This window comes from Brassica oleracea, chromosome C7, assembly GCF_000695525.1.
Source record: "Brassica oleracea var. oleracea cultivar TO1000 chromosome C7, BOL, whole genome shotgun sequence".
Lineage (NCBI taxonomy): Eukaryota > Viridiplantae > Streptophyta > Magnoliopsida > Brassicales > Brassicaceae > Brassica > Brassica oleracea.
In genome coordinates this window covers 46694622-46709703 of record NC_027754.1, presented here as the reverse complement: position 1 = coordinate 46709703, position 15082 = coordinate 46694622, and the positions used below count along the sequence as shown (strand labels likewise).

At 37.8% G+C, this 15082-nt stretch overlaps 5 protein-coding genes across 5 annotated transcripts; 3 read left to right on the top strand and 2 right to left on the bottom strand.

The window, feature by feature from the left end:
• Positions 1-633: 633 nt before the first annotated feature.
• Positions 634-1733, bottom strand: LOC106303735. The gene has a single exon (XM_013740046.1). It carries the CDS (start codon positions 1468-1470, stop codon positions 802-804), a length of 669 nt encoding a protein of 222 aa, XP_013595500.1. The 5' UTR covers positions 1471-1733; the 3' UTR covers positions 634-801.
• Positions 1734-6651: 4918 nt separating this feature from the next.
• LOC106304070 (glucan endo-1,3-beta-glucosidase 7-like) lies at positions 6652-9562 on the top strand. Its single transcript, XM_013740451.1, has 5 exons — positions 6652-6771; positions 6874-7538; positions 8386-8733; positions 8827-9085; positions 9206-9562. The coding sequence occupies exons 1-5, from the start codon at positions 6711-6713 to the stop codon at positions 9385-9387; spliced, it is 1515 nt and encodes a 504-aa protein (XP_013595905.1). The 5' UTR covers positions 6652-6710; the 3' UTR covers positions 9388-9562.
• Positions 9563-9976: 414 nt separating this feature from the next.
• On the top strand, positions 9977-12230 carry LOC106304073 (guanine nucleotide-binding protein subunit beta-like). Its single transcript, XM_013740453.1, has 6 exons — positions 9977-10277; positions 10376-10470; positions 10870-11294; positions 11367-11727; positions 11809-11922; positions 12009-12230. The coding sequence occupies exons 1-6, from the start codon at positions 10172-10174 to the stop codon at positions 12042-12044; spliced, it is 1137 nt and encodes a 378-aa protein (XP_013595907.1). The 5' UTR covers positions 9977-10171; the 3' UTR covers positions 12045-12230.
• Positions 12231-12393: 163 nt separating this feature from the next.
• On the top strand, positions 12394-13795 carry LOC106304077 (EKC/KEOPS complex subunit Tprkb-like). The gene is made up of 6 exons (XM_013740460.1): positions 12394-12559; positions 12649-12715; positions 12810-12932; positions 13170-13253; positions 13376-13462; positions 13558-13795. The coding sequence occupies exons 1-6, from the start codon at positions 12489-12491 to the stop codon at positions 13642-13644; spliced, it is 519 nt and encodes a 172-aa protein (XP_013595914.1). The 5' UTR covers positions 12394-12488; the 3' UTR covers positions 13645-13795.
• Positions 13796-13872: 77 nt separating this feature from the next.
• Positions 13873-14885, bottom strand: LOC106304076 (ethylene-responsive transcription factor ERF109-like). Its single transcript, XM_013740459.1, has one exon. The coding sequence runs from the start codon at positions 14772-14774 to the stop codon at positions 13959-13961; it is 816 nt and encodes a 271-aa protein (XP_013595913.1). The 5' UTR covers positions 14775-14885; the 3' UTR covers positions 13873-13958.
• Between the last annotated feature and the right edge of the window lie 197 nt (positions 14886-15082).

Genomic DNA, 15082 nt, shown 5'->3' with positions numbered 1-15082 from the left:
TAGGATTACTAGCATATTACAACTGCCAAAAATATTAATATTTTGTCAATATGTTATAAAAGTAATGTAAATGAAAGCTTGTATCATATTCAACAAATTTAAACAACAAATATGAAAGTAACATTACTAAATATCATTTTGTATTTGAGGTACAAAGACATATACAATCAAACAAAAGTACAAATAAACCATATTACATGAAAAACCATCTATAGTTAGGAATAAATAAGTAATTAGAGTGTGCGAACATACCGGCACTAGTGCACGAAAAATAATACTAGTATGGGTGGCTTTCAGAAAAATTATAGTGTTGCACACTTTTTATTTCTTTAGTAATTTTTTTATTCTTTGACAATAAGTAATTAGATTTTTAACAGAAAAAATAAAAATAAAAATGATATTTTACCGATCCTATTTTAACATTTAGAAATATTAACCTCACACAACCGTTACAGCAAAAAATCTACAGTTGAAGCGTTTGGTAAAAGATTTTAATTGTAAGCCTCATAAAACATCACATAATGAGTTCAGCTAATAGGAGTATTTTTTCAATCTTCAAACTATACAATTGCACTGATCACCCGCGTTTTATGTATCAATTTAACTCGTTACAATTAAAAAGCATATGTAACATACCATAACATTTTATTATTTACTTAAACAACTTTCAAGGTTTACAAGAGTTAAGATACAGAGTTTTAGCAAGGCAAAGTTACGACTTACAAGACTATGAAATGTTTTGAAACAGAGCATCCAAGTTTATAACTAAAAGAAACAAAAACATTCAGTAACCAAGAAGAGCTAGATTATCAAGTGTCCTTCATCCTTCTGAATCCTCTTTTGCCTCGCGATGAAGGCTTCAATCTTTGTCCTAAACTGTTCGTTGCTCATTCTATCTTCTGCTTTCTTACCCCTCACCACTACTTTCTTGTCCGAGTCACAAATCCTCAGATGCTTCTCCGACTCATACCTCTTCATGACTCTCCCACCACATGTACTCTCAAGCGGGTGAACCGCCTCAAACGCTTTCTGCGTTTGGCTTCTCTCGAAACTAACCCTCTTCACTCCACTCGGCTTCTTGGGCTGTTCTGTTTTCGTCGTCTCATAAACTTTGGATCTCTTCTTCTCACTCTCGTGAAGAAACTCTTGGTAAAGGTCGTTGCTTACTGCGTCTGTTGTCTTTGAGATAGGCTCGTGAGCTGAGTTGTACCGTCTGGATATCGCAAAAAGAGTTATTACAATAGCGTTCCCAATGAAGAAAACGAATCTCGGGCTAACGAGAAACTCTGCTGCTCCCCTGAAAATGTCAGTGGAGAGTCTCACTGAAGGGAAAGAGAGTTTGGAGATCAAGATTAGAAGAAGAATCAGTTCAATGAGTCTGAATAAGCTCGTGAATGATTTCATTGTTTGGAAGTTCAAGAATCCTCTAGGTTTCTTCATCTTAAAGTGTTGAAACTGAACTGAGTCCATTATGATATTTTTTTTTCAAATACTACAAAACAGGAAAAAAAATAAGTAAAGGAGTTTTTTTGTATCAAAGGGATTGTATGAGTGGGAGTTAGTGATTTAGGTAACTAGAAAGAAGTGAGAAGCAGAGACCTTTGCCATCAAGAAATGAAACAGAGGAAGAAGAACAATAGTCATGGTGAACAATGACAAACAGAGCCAGAGGAATCTTTGTTGAAAATCTCTGTTTTTCTCTATATGTTTTCTTCTTCTTCTTGGGGTTGTTGTATCTTGTTGGTGTTGAGATGGTTTCATTTCTTATTTATAGACCATAGAAATATTATTTTCAATATTTTTAATTGAACTTTATTTCATATACTATTAAGTAATAATTATAGCAATTTTTTTTTTGGAAAATCATGGAAATAAATACTCAAATTTTCCTTTATCTTAAATTGTGAATATCATAATAGTTTTTCTATTGTTTTTACTTTATCCACAACATTATTCTCAGTGCTTCCAAAAGTTGTCCTTGCTATTTGTTCATTGCCTATGAGGCTATGACTAATCACATCTTTCTTCTTATTACATCATTTGCTTTAATCATTTTTCAATTTTTTTCAAACATGCAATCACTTTTGGTTATACACTTTTATATAAGATGTGAAGTTTTTTTTTTCTCAAATTCGAAACACTTGAATGCATATATTTACACAATCAATCGTATAAGTTTTCTTATACATATGAAATATTTCTTTGTCTAACTACGTCCACATGCAAATGTCAACTATAATAAATTGTTTCTTAGTTAGTTTAGAAATGTTATCTTCACTTGTATTGTATTCTAAGGTTTTAAATTGATCAATATATTTTCCGATATACGACTTCAGTTAGTAAAAAGAAAACACAAAGAATACATGAGAAATTAAAGAAATCATGAGTTTGTATTTATGAGTCTTCGGTTCTAGTTAAATTCTAACCCAACAGTAACTTATAAAGTTAGGGAGGTTATTGCGCTTGATTTCTCAAATTGAGAAGCTTTATTTTTTCTAATGGATATGAATAGGCGTTGTGGACAGAAAAGTTTTGTCGATAAAAAAAGCAAATTAACAGTGATAAGCTTTCCTGTTTTTCATTTTGATACTTTTAAAGAAAAAAAAAGGAGAGAACGCAAGCTGAAAGGCCATTATGTCTTGGATTCCTTTTGTTAATTTTTGTTGTGAAATGTTTGGCTGTTTTAATGTATAGTCTAAACTGATAATTAATAGAACTTGAATTGATGGTCTAATGCATGCATACCTCTTAACATTTTACATCAAATTCTAAAATACATACTTAGTTCAAAAAAAAAAAACTAAAAACACATACCACATCTATTTAAAGCCATCATATAGTTTCTGATTAAAAAATCTTAAAAACACTAATTCCATTAGCACTTTCACCAAGATAAAAAGAAGACAGAACATTAAATATGCAAATTTTCAAATAAACATTGCAAGGGTCAATAAAAAATTTCAAAATACATTTTTTTTGACAAACATACAAAGAGATAAACCTTCATAATACACATCACATAACAAAAACTCATTCACCTACAAACAAAAAATTACTATCCCACGAAATTATGTTAAAACATAAAGGATATATATTCCACAAATTATGCAGATTAAATGAACTGATTTATAGATTATCTACTAGCAGAAGTGCATTTGGCAATATAAATGGAACACTTAATGAGGGTGATTTCCTTCTTCAATAAGACATGCTCAACATTATACCCTTTTCGTCTCTCTTTAATATAATTTATGAACTTTAAGTTTGCTTTTCCATAACATGAAAGACCCCATTTTCTAAAATCGATGCAATCAATATCTCCTTTTTAGAGTTTTTGACTCAACTATATAAACTTTTTGTTATGGACATGATTGATCAATCGAAGAAATTTTTAATTCATTTTGTGGCTGCTGGTTAAGTTGATAAAACTCTCTAATTTCTTTAGATTATCCATTTGTTTTGTAGAATTTGTATCATCCAAAATGGTCCTTTTAGCATTAGCTGGCAGGGAACTCAGAGAGAGTCTCTCCTCTTCTTTTATTTTAAAGAATTTTGGCGTTTAATACAAATTTTAAAGTGAAAAGGTGGAGAAAGTCATATAACGCATGGTCCCTTGTAAAGAAAAAAAAAGTCATATACGTTGTCCATGCTAAGTAAAGCTTTTATTTGATTCTGCAGTATATGGTTCTAGTGACACATTATCCACACATTAGTAGCCTAATCCACTGCTGACTTAATTTCTTGTAATGTAGCATGACGTTGTTTCACGATATGACGTCATACAATTCACTTGTATTCGGCGTTTATAAACTTCATGTAAGAAATAAAACAATCAAATACTAGAACACCAATGTAAATTTATAAATAACGAGCAGAGAAAACATCGTAGCCATCAAATTATGAGAACTCGAGAGAGTAAACGACGTAAATTAGGACCGACCGGTTTGGACATGAGTCTCTGACTTAGCGGAATCAGAATCAATTTTAACCGGATATCTACCAATGCAATGTTCCCAAGGACTATTTGTAGAAGCCTTGACATTACGTAGAGCCAGCCACCCAAACCGCACTGTTACAATTAAACCCTGACCCTAAAGCAATCTGCCAAACTTTATTTCCTTTCTTCATCCTTCCTTTTGCCTCTATGTATGCCAATTCATACAATATTGAGCTAGACGAAGTGTTCCCAAATCTATGTAACGTTGATCTTGATGCCTCCGCATCTACTGATGCTCCTTGTACATTTTTAAAATATGTGATCTCCATGTTCTGTCTACAAAGACGCTAACCATGTGGAATGGGCTAAAGCCTTAAAAGAACTTTACTTACTTGGTTTAAGGGATTATGTGAAAACTCATTACGCCTTGGGACCTGTATGGAATGCATCAGGAAAACCTGCTACTGCTCTTGCAAAAGGACAGTGCCGGCTCTTGGCTATGGAAACATGGGCATTTGCCATGGGTCATAAAAAATTTAGTGTTATTTTGTACCTTCTATTATCTATTATGTACATTCAGGATGTCTGCTGTTTGGTTCATAAGCTGCTCCATATATAGGTTTATAGATGACTGGAGATCTGCACTCGGTGTCCTGAAATGGGCACAAGAATTCGAGTGGTGCTTATGATATTATGACTATTGGTATTCATGGCAAGATAAAATTGTTACCTTGAACACAGTTGCTAAGGTCATGAGGAGGTTTGCTTTTGGTGCAGGTGAATGGGAAGAAGCTGTTAATGTGTTTGATAGTAATAAAATGTAACTAAAATCAAACATATGACAAAATCCTTCATTGCGTTAATCTTCCTAGTCCATTTCTCTTAATGTTTCAATCTTAAGTCAAAAAATTTGGTTGAATGTTAACATTTAGGTAATACATAGCTTGGCATGAAACAAAGCTAAACAAGGAGAGACATTGCAGTTTTGGATGTAGCTCTTGCTGTGAAAGAGTTCCACAAAATATAACTAAGAACAAAACTATGACAGAGAGAAGAAGCAAAACACTTGGTAACCCTATATAATATAAAAGATGATAAACGTAATATCAGTTAATGAATGCCCTGAATGACTCTGACCACATATCGATATCTTTCTCTAGAGACACATCGGTACAAACTCCATTTCGTTATCAACATATTTAGTCCAGAGAGACTTGTATTGGTTCATAGCAATGTCCAGCCATGGTTTCATGTTTCCATTGAAAATGGATCACTGCTGCCTTTTTGATCTCATCCATGCTCACTCCCGGGTTCAAATCCCACAGTTTCAGAAGAAAAAAACACAACTGGATGCCAGTTATACCTAAGCAAAGACTCATTAGAGACAGCTATAACAACAGCCAAGTCGAGTGAGATCAATGTAATGGTCCCTGGTGCTTCCCCTGATCGATGGAGATTAGGTTTGGTTTTCCTCTCCCTGTCCATGAGCCCTGTTTTTATTTCCTCCTGTTCTTCAAATTTGTTAAGTATTTCCAGAGTCTAGTTACAAAATTCAGAAGTCATCATTGATTACAAGCTTACTGTAACCGACCGAGTGAGTGAGGGGAAGGAAACTGTTCATCGAGGGAATCATTCTCAGAATGTTTTCTATTACAATACTGTAGGTGGAACATGCACTGCCTCAACAGTACAACCATTTGTTCACCGAAGGGAAGTTCGAGACAACACCGGTCTCGCACTCAGGTGCCTAAGCTAAGGAGAATCTCTGGTCAGTCTGGGTTTTGCTTGAACATCAAGTCTTCTTTTAATTTGGCTTATTCATATTAGAATATAAGAGAATCTGTTTGTTTGTGGTTTTGGGTTTGGAGGTACTTTTGTTTTGTTTGTTTGTTGTGATCTCGTCTTTTGTTCGTCCTTGGGGGTTTTGGATTTGGATTTTTTAGGGTTGCTGATGAAAATGTGAACAAATATCATAGGATAGAAAAAGTTGGGGTCCTAGTTTTGGAACATGCAACTTTATTTATACACAATTCAATATTTTTGGTTGTTTTCTTTTGTAAATGATGCGAGCGCTGGTTATAAATCTTGAGGATAAGTTTATAAATCATGTCAAATGCGAATAGAATCCTTAGTCAACATAACAGTCATATATAATAATTGAGGTGGAAACGATGAAATCACCAAAAGCTAAGAATTATTGGTGGTGGTCAGTGAAACGTGAAGAATGGGTTATGATTGGGAAGTAGAATGGAAAAAAGAGGAATAGTGTAATCCACCTTTTATGTCAAATGAAGTAAAAATAATATACAGTATACGAAATTATTCAGAGGTTTAACGTCTCCTCTTCAATTACGAGACATGAATAATGTTTCAACCATTTTTGTACTTTTGAATCCTACATTCTACCTAATTTTCATCGGTTTTACATCCACCAACAATTTTAAAAGTTGCAACTTTTAATCTTTAAATCGGATAACCTGCTTTTGGACAAAACTTTTGTGTCGAAAAAGAAATTTATTTTGCAAAAAGTTTTCTTACCTGAAATCACCCTATAATATTACAATAGTCAATAGTAAACCAAGACAGAAGACAAACACTTAAGACATAGAAGTCAACCAACACGTGTACTGTGGAAGAACGAGTAGAAACCATGTCTTCCTTGAAAATTCGTTTCTCTAACATAACCGTTACAGTAAAAAAATTTATTTAATCTAGCAACAAAGCTTATATAAAACTTTCTCAAACTCTCTGCGTCTCCTTCTCACTCACCATCATGGCTATCTCCATCTACTTCTCTCTCCTCCTCATCTTCCTCTCTCAGTTCCCTTCCTCAAGTAAGTACCTTCTTCAATACGACGTAGTTTCCCCCTCCTCTCTTCTTCCCTCTAAACCTTAAGTTTCTTACTCTGTTTTTTTCTTCTCTTTGTCGTCCACAGATGCAGAGCCCTTCATCGGAGTCAACTACGGTCAAGTCGCCGACAACCTCCCTCCGCCTTCTGAAACCGCCAAGCTCATTCAATCCACTTCCATCCAGAAGGTGAGACTCTACGGCGCCGATCCCGCCATCATCAAAGCTCTAGCCGGAACCGGCGTCGGCATCGTAATCGGCACAGCCAACGGAGATCTTCCTTCTCTCGCCGCCGATCCCAACGCCGCCTCTCAATGGATCAGCTCCAACGTCCTCCCTTTTTACCCCGCCTCCAAAATCATCCTCATCACCGTCGGCAACGAGGTTCTGCTGTCGAAAGACCCGAATCTGGTGAGCCAGCTCCTCCCGGCGATGCAGAACGTTCAAAAAGCGCTCGAGGCGGCGTCGCTCGGCGGGAAAATTAAGGTGTCGACGGTGCACGCGATGTCGGTTCTGGGTAGCTCAGAACCGCCGTCTTCCGGTTCGTTTGCGTCCGGTTATCAAGCCGGTTTGAAGGGTATTCTGCAGTTTTTAAGCGATACCGGCTCGCCGTTCGCTATTAATCCATACCCGTTCTTTGCTTATCAAAGTGACCCGAGACCCGAAACGCTGGCGTTTTGCCTCTTCCAGCCTAATGCGGGTCGACCCGACTCTAACACTGGAATCACGTACATGAACATGTTCGATGCTCAGGTAAAATTAATTACAGTCTGGTCTAAAACTAATCAATTCACTTTTTGTATTGGGTGGCTAACTAAATTCTACTAAACTTAACGCAAAATCAACTAATCTCTCTAGTTATGAAAGTTGGTGGACTGTTTTAGTAGCTATGTGGGTTAGTTTCAAGTTATGCACTGTCTTTTTTTCCCTATAAAAGTTATGTATTGTTGTGACACACAAGGATCTAGATAATAATGATAATTTGCAGTATTCACGTGGACTAATATACAGTATGAACTTTAGGTCTTAAAATATATAGTTTGTATAATGATTTTCTTTGCACTAGATTGTGGCAAGGAACTTATTCTGTTCTCTACTTTTCCTTTTAGAAGGAATATCTATATTCTTATTATAGTACAAAAGACAGTTGTTCACGTTGGATACGGCTCCATACATGCGTGCCGTATGTGTATGGATCTACTATACTAACACACAATCTTTTTTAAAAAAATATGCTTATTAGTTTGGTTACTGTGGCTCTGTAGTATTGAAAACTTAATTAAATTTTTCTATTTCATACGTTGTTAATAATTATCTTCTCAGGGGATAAGCATGCGTGATGATGTCTTGCTTGTAGTCAAGTCGCGTACTGATTTGTCTGACGTGCCAGATTCGCACTAGTTTTTTTACTTATTTTAGATGTTTCTTGAAACATTTGTTTACACTCGTCATCATCAACAAGCAGCATTGACCAGAAGTTTCATAATATATAGCTAAAATAATAGAAGAGGAAAATCAAACGGTGCTCTTCATGTCATATATTACGTGTTTGTCTTTGCTTGAAACACACGTTACAGTCTCTCTAATTCATCGTTCACAGGTAGACGCGGTTCACTCGGCTTTGAAATCAATGGGATTCGAAAAGGTGGAGATCGTGGTGGCGGAAACAGGATGGGCTTCACGAGGGGACCCCAACGAAGTTGGACCGAGCGTGGATAATGCTAAAGCTTACAACGGAAACCTAATAGCTCATCTAAGGTCAATGGTTGGCACACCTCTAATGCCTGGAAAGTCCGTAGACACTTACATTTTCGCGCTCTACGATGAGAACCTGAAGACTGGACCATCTTCGGAACGGGCCTTCGGGCTTTTCAAAACCGATCATTCCATGGCTTATGATGTAGGCCTTGCCAAGAGTAGCGGTAGTAGCAGCAACAGTAGTTGTCAGGTTAGATAATCTTGGCTGCTTTATAAATTTGTGATTACAGTTGACAAAATAATTTTGTTTAAAATACTAAAAAATGTGGTTTTATGTTTTTAGACGCCATCGGGAAAAGCGTCGACGGGGTGGTGTGTATCAAAGAAGGATGCCACGGATAAGCAGCTGCAATCGAGCATTGATTGGGCGTGCGGACAAGGAATAGACTGTGGGGCGATACAACCAGGAGGAGCTTGCTTCGAGCCAAACAATGTGGCGTCACATGCAGCCTTTGCCATGAATATGTATTACCAAAAGTCTCCTAAAAGGCCTACAGATTGTGATTTCTCTCAAACCGCAACAATCACCTCCCAAAACCCTAGTATGTTTTCTCTCAAACCGCAACAATCACATGAATGTCTTTTTAAGTATTTGCTCCACTTAGCAATGTAAAAATGCACATACTAATTGGTTCTCCTTATCTTGATTTTAATTTTGATAGGTTACAACAGTTGTGTCTATCCGGGAGGTGGAGGAGGAGATGGAAGTACAGGAGTAATGAACAAATATGTTAACTCAAACAAAATAGAGAGCAAAAAGAATGGAGCAGTTGAATCAAAAGTTTATTCTTCTCTATCTTTTCTACTCATCGTTATGTCACTAATCCTCCATGTAGATATGTAATGGGCCAATAAGCGTATTGGGGTAGTTTAATTATCTGCTACTCTTTACTTCTTGACTTCTTGTGTTCCTCCCTCCTTTGTATTTGCCTAATCAAGGTGTTATTAGTTTTCTAATAGTTACACACATTCTATAAATAATATTTTATTGTAGCCGGTAACGGCTATTTCCCCAACTAGGATAAACTTCCACGTACCTTTATTTTATAGTTTTGTAATATAGTCTAATTTTGCTTATGAATAGAAAAAGAGAGATAATGATATAAGGAAACAAGTGATTACCCTTTTCTTAGTAACTGCAATTTTATGGAATGAGTGTGACATGAATCTCATCTCCAATTTTGCATAATGAAGAAAGATGCTATCTATAATCACGACATGAAAAAATGTTTATAACTCCACCATCATAAGCGTTGACGAGTTATCAAATCAAAACCAAAATCACAACTAATAATTAATTAATCAGCGGGAAAGGAGCAAAAGCAGCTGAAGCTCCGAAACGACGTCGTTGAACGCATCGTGGGGTCCACTTTCATAATGCCAACAGTCAATCGGCGGTTGACTCTTCGCTCTCTCTTACTTTCTCTCAGGACAGAAGCATCAACAAGACAACAACTACACCAAAAGCCTGTCTTGACTATTTCGTTCCCCACGTGATCCCCTCGAATCCACTCTCTCCAGGGCTCGATCTCCTTCCCTCTCAATCATGAACTCTCCTCTCTTCTAGAACACACCCAAAATTATAACTCCTTTGATCAACGACGGAGAAGCCCAAGTCTGAAGCGTTAATGTCTGTCTCAGAGCTCAAAGAACGCCACGCCGTCGCTACGGAGACCGTCAACAGCCTCCGTGACAAACTTAGACAAAGACGCCTCCAGCTCCTAGATACCGATGGTTCGTTGCTTCTTCTCCTTCTTCTTCTTCTTCACAATCTATCTGTTATTGTTTGTTCTTAGATCTGTTTTGCTTTCTTTCCAATTGAATTTCGGCAGTGGCCAAGTACTCAGCAGCTCAGGGTCGTTCTCCAGTGAAGTTCGGAGCGACGGATCTGGTTTGTTGCCGTACTCTACTGGGACACACCGGGAAGGTGAGGGTGGAAAGTTCGATCTTATCTCTCTCTTACAGTATACCTTTTTATCCTCAAAGTCTGCTTCTTTATAGAATTTTGTAGCTTGTGGTTAAGTGTTTAGTGTAACTATAAACCAATCTCTAAAGCTTCATTCTATGAGTAGTTTAGGTCCGAACTTGTTGTGAACAAACCTGAATTAATGTAGAATAAAACAAAGAAACTTACGAAAGTAAAACCAAATATTTATTGAATTTGTATATTAATTATGTGAATGAATAAATTTACGATTTTCAACGAAATGTTGGTTTTTTACAGGTTCACAAAGATTTAAGACATTTTCAAAATTAACCGAACTAGTTTGATGTTCGGTCTATTTGAAGGATTTGGTAAAGATCCTAGCTTTGTAACTTTTAACAGGTTTATTCTTTGGACTGGACGCCTGAGAGGAACCGGATCGTGAGCGCATCTCAAGACGGGAGGTTAATAGTGTGGAACGCTCTAACGAGTCAGAAGACTCACGCTATAAAACTCCCTTGCGCGTGGGTGATGACATGCGCCTTCTCTCCAAACGGTCAGACGGTTGCCTGCGGTGGGTTAGACAGCGTGTGTTCCATCTTCAGTCTCAGCTCAACCGCTGACAAGGACGGAACTGTACCCGTTTCGAGAACCCTCAGTGGCCACAGGGGTTACGTTTCGTGCTGTCAGTATGTCCCAAACGAGGATGCTCATCTCATCACCAGCTCGGGTGATCAGACATGCGTCTTATGGGATGTGACTACTGGTCTCAAAACATCTGTTTTTGGCGGTGAGTTTCAGTCTGGACATACCGGTGACGTACTAAGGTATGGGATCAGTTTATTAGAATCGGTTTGTTTAATAAACTCATGTCTTTATGTAACCTATTGTCTTTCCAGTGTCTCAATCAGTGGATCAAACCCGAATTGGTTTATATCCGGTTCGTGTGATACCACTGCATGCTTGTGGGACACTCGAGCTGCAAGCCGAGCGGTGAGAACGTTTCATGGGCACGAGGGAGATGTTAATACCGTCAAGTTTTTCCCTGATGGGTATAGATTTGGGACTGGATCAGACGATGGGACGTGCAGGTTGTATGATTTAAGGACTGGTCATCAGCTCCAAGTGTATCATCAGGCGCATGGTGATGGTGAGAATCTGCCTGTGACATCCATTGCATTCTCTGCCTCCGGGAGGCTTCTTTTCGCTGGCTACGCAAATAACAACACTTGCTACGTTTGGGATACTCTATTGGGAGAGGTAAGCTAAGTGTAATATTAAGTATTGAGTGGTGAGAGTTTGGGTTTTGGTTGTTTGAATGTGGGAGATTTTTTCTTGCAGGTTGTGTTGGATTTGGGGGAACTGCAAGATTCACACAAGAATCGGATAAGCTGTTTGGGGATGTCAGCAGATGGGAGTGCATTGTGTACAGGAAGTTGGGATTCAAATCTAAAGGTTAGTTAGTGTCATAGATCATCAGATAAATTATTATTTTGATTAAAGATAGAAATAACATTTTGATTTGTGTGTGTGTTTGATAGATATGGGCGTTTGGAGGGCACAGGAGAGTGACATGAAGAAGACAAAACAAACACAAGAGTCTTGGTCTCAGTTCCATTTCCGGTTCTTGTGGTTTTTGGTTTATATATTCTGTAGTCTGGAAGTTGTATAACCCGGTACGGCCGGTTTGTAATCTTTGTGGAAAATAGTCGAGTTGTGTTAGAAAGGATCAAACAAAAATTGCTAAATTATTGAGTTTGAGTTGTGATTTCTTAATTATACACCCGATAAATACTAAATTTTTTTTAACTTTAATTATAAAATTAAAAAAATAAAAAAACAAATAGATATATCTTTAATTAATGTTATTTTCGTTAATTACAATAAAGTGTTTTAGTGATGTTTTAGGATTTTTTTTTTTCTTGCCTAAATAAATTATTGATTCGCCGTTTCTGTATCTCGAGTTCCGGCGGTGTAAAACCCTAATTTTCTCCCTCCTTATCGCCGCCGACTTAAGAGTGATGAAGGTGTTCCATCTCGACGGTGAAAACACTCTCTCTGTTTCTCTCTTCTCCGATGTCACCAACTCCAAGTACTCTCTCTCTCTCTCTCTCTCTCGATTTTTCTCTACCTTGTTTTAGGTTCAATTTATCAGATATTGAGCTGTTGATTGTGATCAAGGGAGCTTTTGAGTTCGATACTAGATGGAAGTCTGAAGCTTGAGGTCTCCTTTCTCAACGCCTTACTCGTAAGTTCTTCTCTTTCTTTCCTCAACGTTCACATTCAAGAACGACTGTAGATTTTTTGATCTTATTAATTAATAATGAATTGTGTTTTATCAGATCCCAGATTTGTTCCCTCTCTTAGCTGCTGCTCAGAAAGCACTTATCTCCAAATCACGCGATTCGTTATCAACACGAACTCTTCACTCCGAGCTCGTTTACAACTACTCTGGATCTAAACATGTAAGCAAACAAACTTTGCTTGTGCTTCTTGTCTTGTTTCTGAGACACTGGGGTCTAGTTATTGTCTAGTTCTGACACAGTTGGGTCTAGTTTAGTTGTTCGAGCCTTAGCTATTAGTCTACTGTAACTAAGATTATTGATTATAGCTGCTGTGAGTTGTTTAGAAGGGCAATTAGTTGAGTGTTCCATTACAGAACTTTTCTAATGTTGTTTGTTCATTTCTTCCTCCATCCTTAGATTACAGAATCATTGAAACGATGTGGGATCTCCGAAACCTCTACTTACATTCTAGCTGCCCGGTTCAATGCTTCTCCCCTTGAGGTCAATCATCATCTCTTCAACTATCTCTGACTTTCCATGTTGTTATGCTCTTTTCAGATTCTCTTTTTTTTTTTCTTTTTGTTTCTTTCTAACTATATGACATGTTTTGAGATCAAAACCAGATGGAGGAGGTGGCGAAATTGATCAACGGGAAGGAGATCGACTTGCAGGAGTTAAAGACGCAAGCTAATCAAGCCCATATTTTAAAGGTAACGTTTTGTTAACAAAAATTAAAAAAACCCTTTTCGTTTTTTGTATTCTAATGTTATAAAAAGTAACAATCTGTGACATTGATTCTTTTCAGCATTACAAGATAACTAGCCAAGAACTTGGGATATCCTCTCTCGGTGATGCCATTGTTTGCCGGATCGCTGCACGCGACGCTTTGTAAAACAAGTGATGTTTGTTTATTTCTTTTGTCACCAAATATAGTTGTTTTCTCTGTTATAACTAAATGCGACACTTCGTTTTGTAATTCTTTGCGTCGTTCTTACATCAGACCAAAGATCTTTATTCCATGTCGTATAATTTTATCAGACCAAGAATATTGCTCACTTTGAACAAGCCAAGCCACTATCACTCTCCTGTTGCATTTTTTAACTATAAAAACACGCAACAATTTAATCTGAAAAGAATCAATTCTTTTTGTTTTAATGAACGAGTAACTACACCTTTGTAACTACAATTTAATCTTTTATTTATTCATCACTGGAACATATCAGCAATAGTGTTCCCTGAATCAGAAGAATCACCATTCCCAAAATCCATCACCATCTTCAAATACTCCTCCATATCACAATCTCCTCCTTCTCCTCCACGCCATTGCTCTGCCTCAGCAGAATTCGCTGCACTTACACTTGCGCTCGCACTTGCATTCGTTCTTGTATCCTCAGCTGGAACAGTGGAAGTAGTAGTAGTCGAAGTGTAATCCGCAAAGGGAAAGTTGAGCTTAGCCCGCGGCCCACGGAACCCAATAGCTGCTCGATCATAGGCCCTAGCCGCGTCCTCAGCTGTTTCGAAAGTGCCTAGCCAAACACGTGTCGCTCTCTTGGGATCTCTGATCTCAGCTGCGAATTTCCCCCAAGGCCTCTGCCTCACTCCTCTGTACCCATTCTTCTTGTTCTTCCTCTTCCTTATCTTCCCCGTCGCCGCCGCCGTCGTCACCGCCACCGTGCTCTCTCTTCCACTACTCTTACTAGTAACCCCTTCTTCTACCTCTACTTGTTGTTTATTTTCGATTCTCTGATTTGGCGCGGAAAAGTAGTTACAGCCTAAACAACCATCGATCCTGCACACTTGGCACGTGTCGGAATGCACTCCCGCGCTAATCACTGTGCTATTGCTTGAGAAACCCTGATACGGCGTCGTATCGTTTCCACCTGAGATGACGTGTTGCAAGGCGGAGACTATAACCGAGAGCTCTTGCTCTGGTGACAACTGCTCCTTCTGTTGATACCTGTTCCGGGTCGAGTCTGAAGCTGGAGCTCCGACGAATTCGGGTCTGTTGTTAGGATAATGCATTGTCGAGTGATTTTGATCTTGGAGTTTCGTCAACTGTGTGTAAGTGTTGAAGCACCTGAAGATGATTTGTTTTTGTTTTCTGTTGTGTCTGAGAAAACTGAATTGGAAAGAATGCTCTTATTTATACGGTTCCGTGTTTTCAAATTTTTGTGGCTTGTTCAGCTGCCAACTGGCACGCTCTTCAGACACGGGGTCGTTTTAGTGATTTGTTTTTGTTTTTTGTTTTTTTTTTTGCAAACACGTGCTTCTCTTTTCTCAAATATTTTGTTATCGAGAATGTTATTTTATTTTAGTTTATTTTGTGGGTG

Excerpts from the sequence above, each read along its gene's own strand:
- LOC106303735 (XM_013740046.1), bottom strand. The coding sequence starts at position 1,470 with ATGGACTCAGTTCAGTTTCAACACTTTAAGATGAAGAAACCTAGAGGA.
- LOC106304070 (XM_013740451.1), top strand. The coding sequence starts at position 6,711 with ATGGCTATCTCCATCTACTTCTCTCTCCTCCTCATCTTCCTCTCTCAG. Across the intron at positions 7,539-8,385 it reads TGAACATGTTCGATGCTCAG|GTAGACGCGGTTCACTCGGC; the intron begins GTAAAATTAATT and ends CATCGTTCACAG. Across the intron at positions 9,086-9,205 it reads AATCACCTCCCAAAACCCTA|GTTACAACAGTTGTGTCTAT; the intron begins GTATGTTTTCTC and ends TAATTTTGATAG.
- LOC106304073 (XM_013740453.1), top strand. The coding sequence starts at position 10,172 with ATGTCTGTCTCAGAGCTCAAAGAACGCCACGCCGTCGCTACGGAGACC. Across the intron at positions 10,278-10,375 it reads CCAGCTCCTAGATACCGATG|TGGCCAAGTACTCAGCAGCT; the intron begins GTTCGTTGCTTC and ends GAATTTCGGCAG. Across the intron at positions 11,923-12,008 it reads GTTGGGATTCAAATCTAAAG|ATATGGGCGTTTGGAGGGCA; the intron begins GTTAGTTAGTGT and ends TGTGTTTGATAG.
- LOC106304077 (XM_013740460.1), top strand. The coding sequence starts at position 12,489 with ATGAAGGTGTTCCATCTCGACGGTGAAAACACTCTCTCTGTTTCTCTC. Across the intron at positions 12,560-12,648 it reads TCCGATGTCACCAACTCCAA|GGAGCTTTTGAGTTCGATAC; the intron begins GTACTCTCTCTC and ends ATTGTGATCAAG. Across the intron at positions 13,463-13,557 it reads ATCAAGCCCATATTTTAAAG|CATTACAAGATAACTAGCCA; the intron begins GTAACGTTTTGT and ends GATTCTTTTCAG.
- LOC106304076 (XM_013740459.1), bottom strand. The coding sequence starts at position 14,774 with ATGCATTATCCTAACAACAGACCCGAATTCGTCGGAGCTCCAGCTTCA.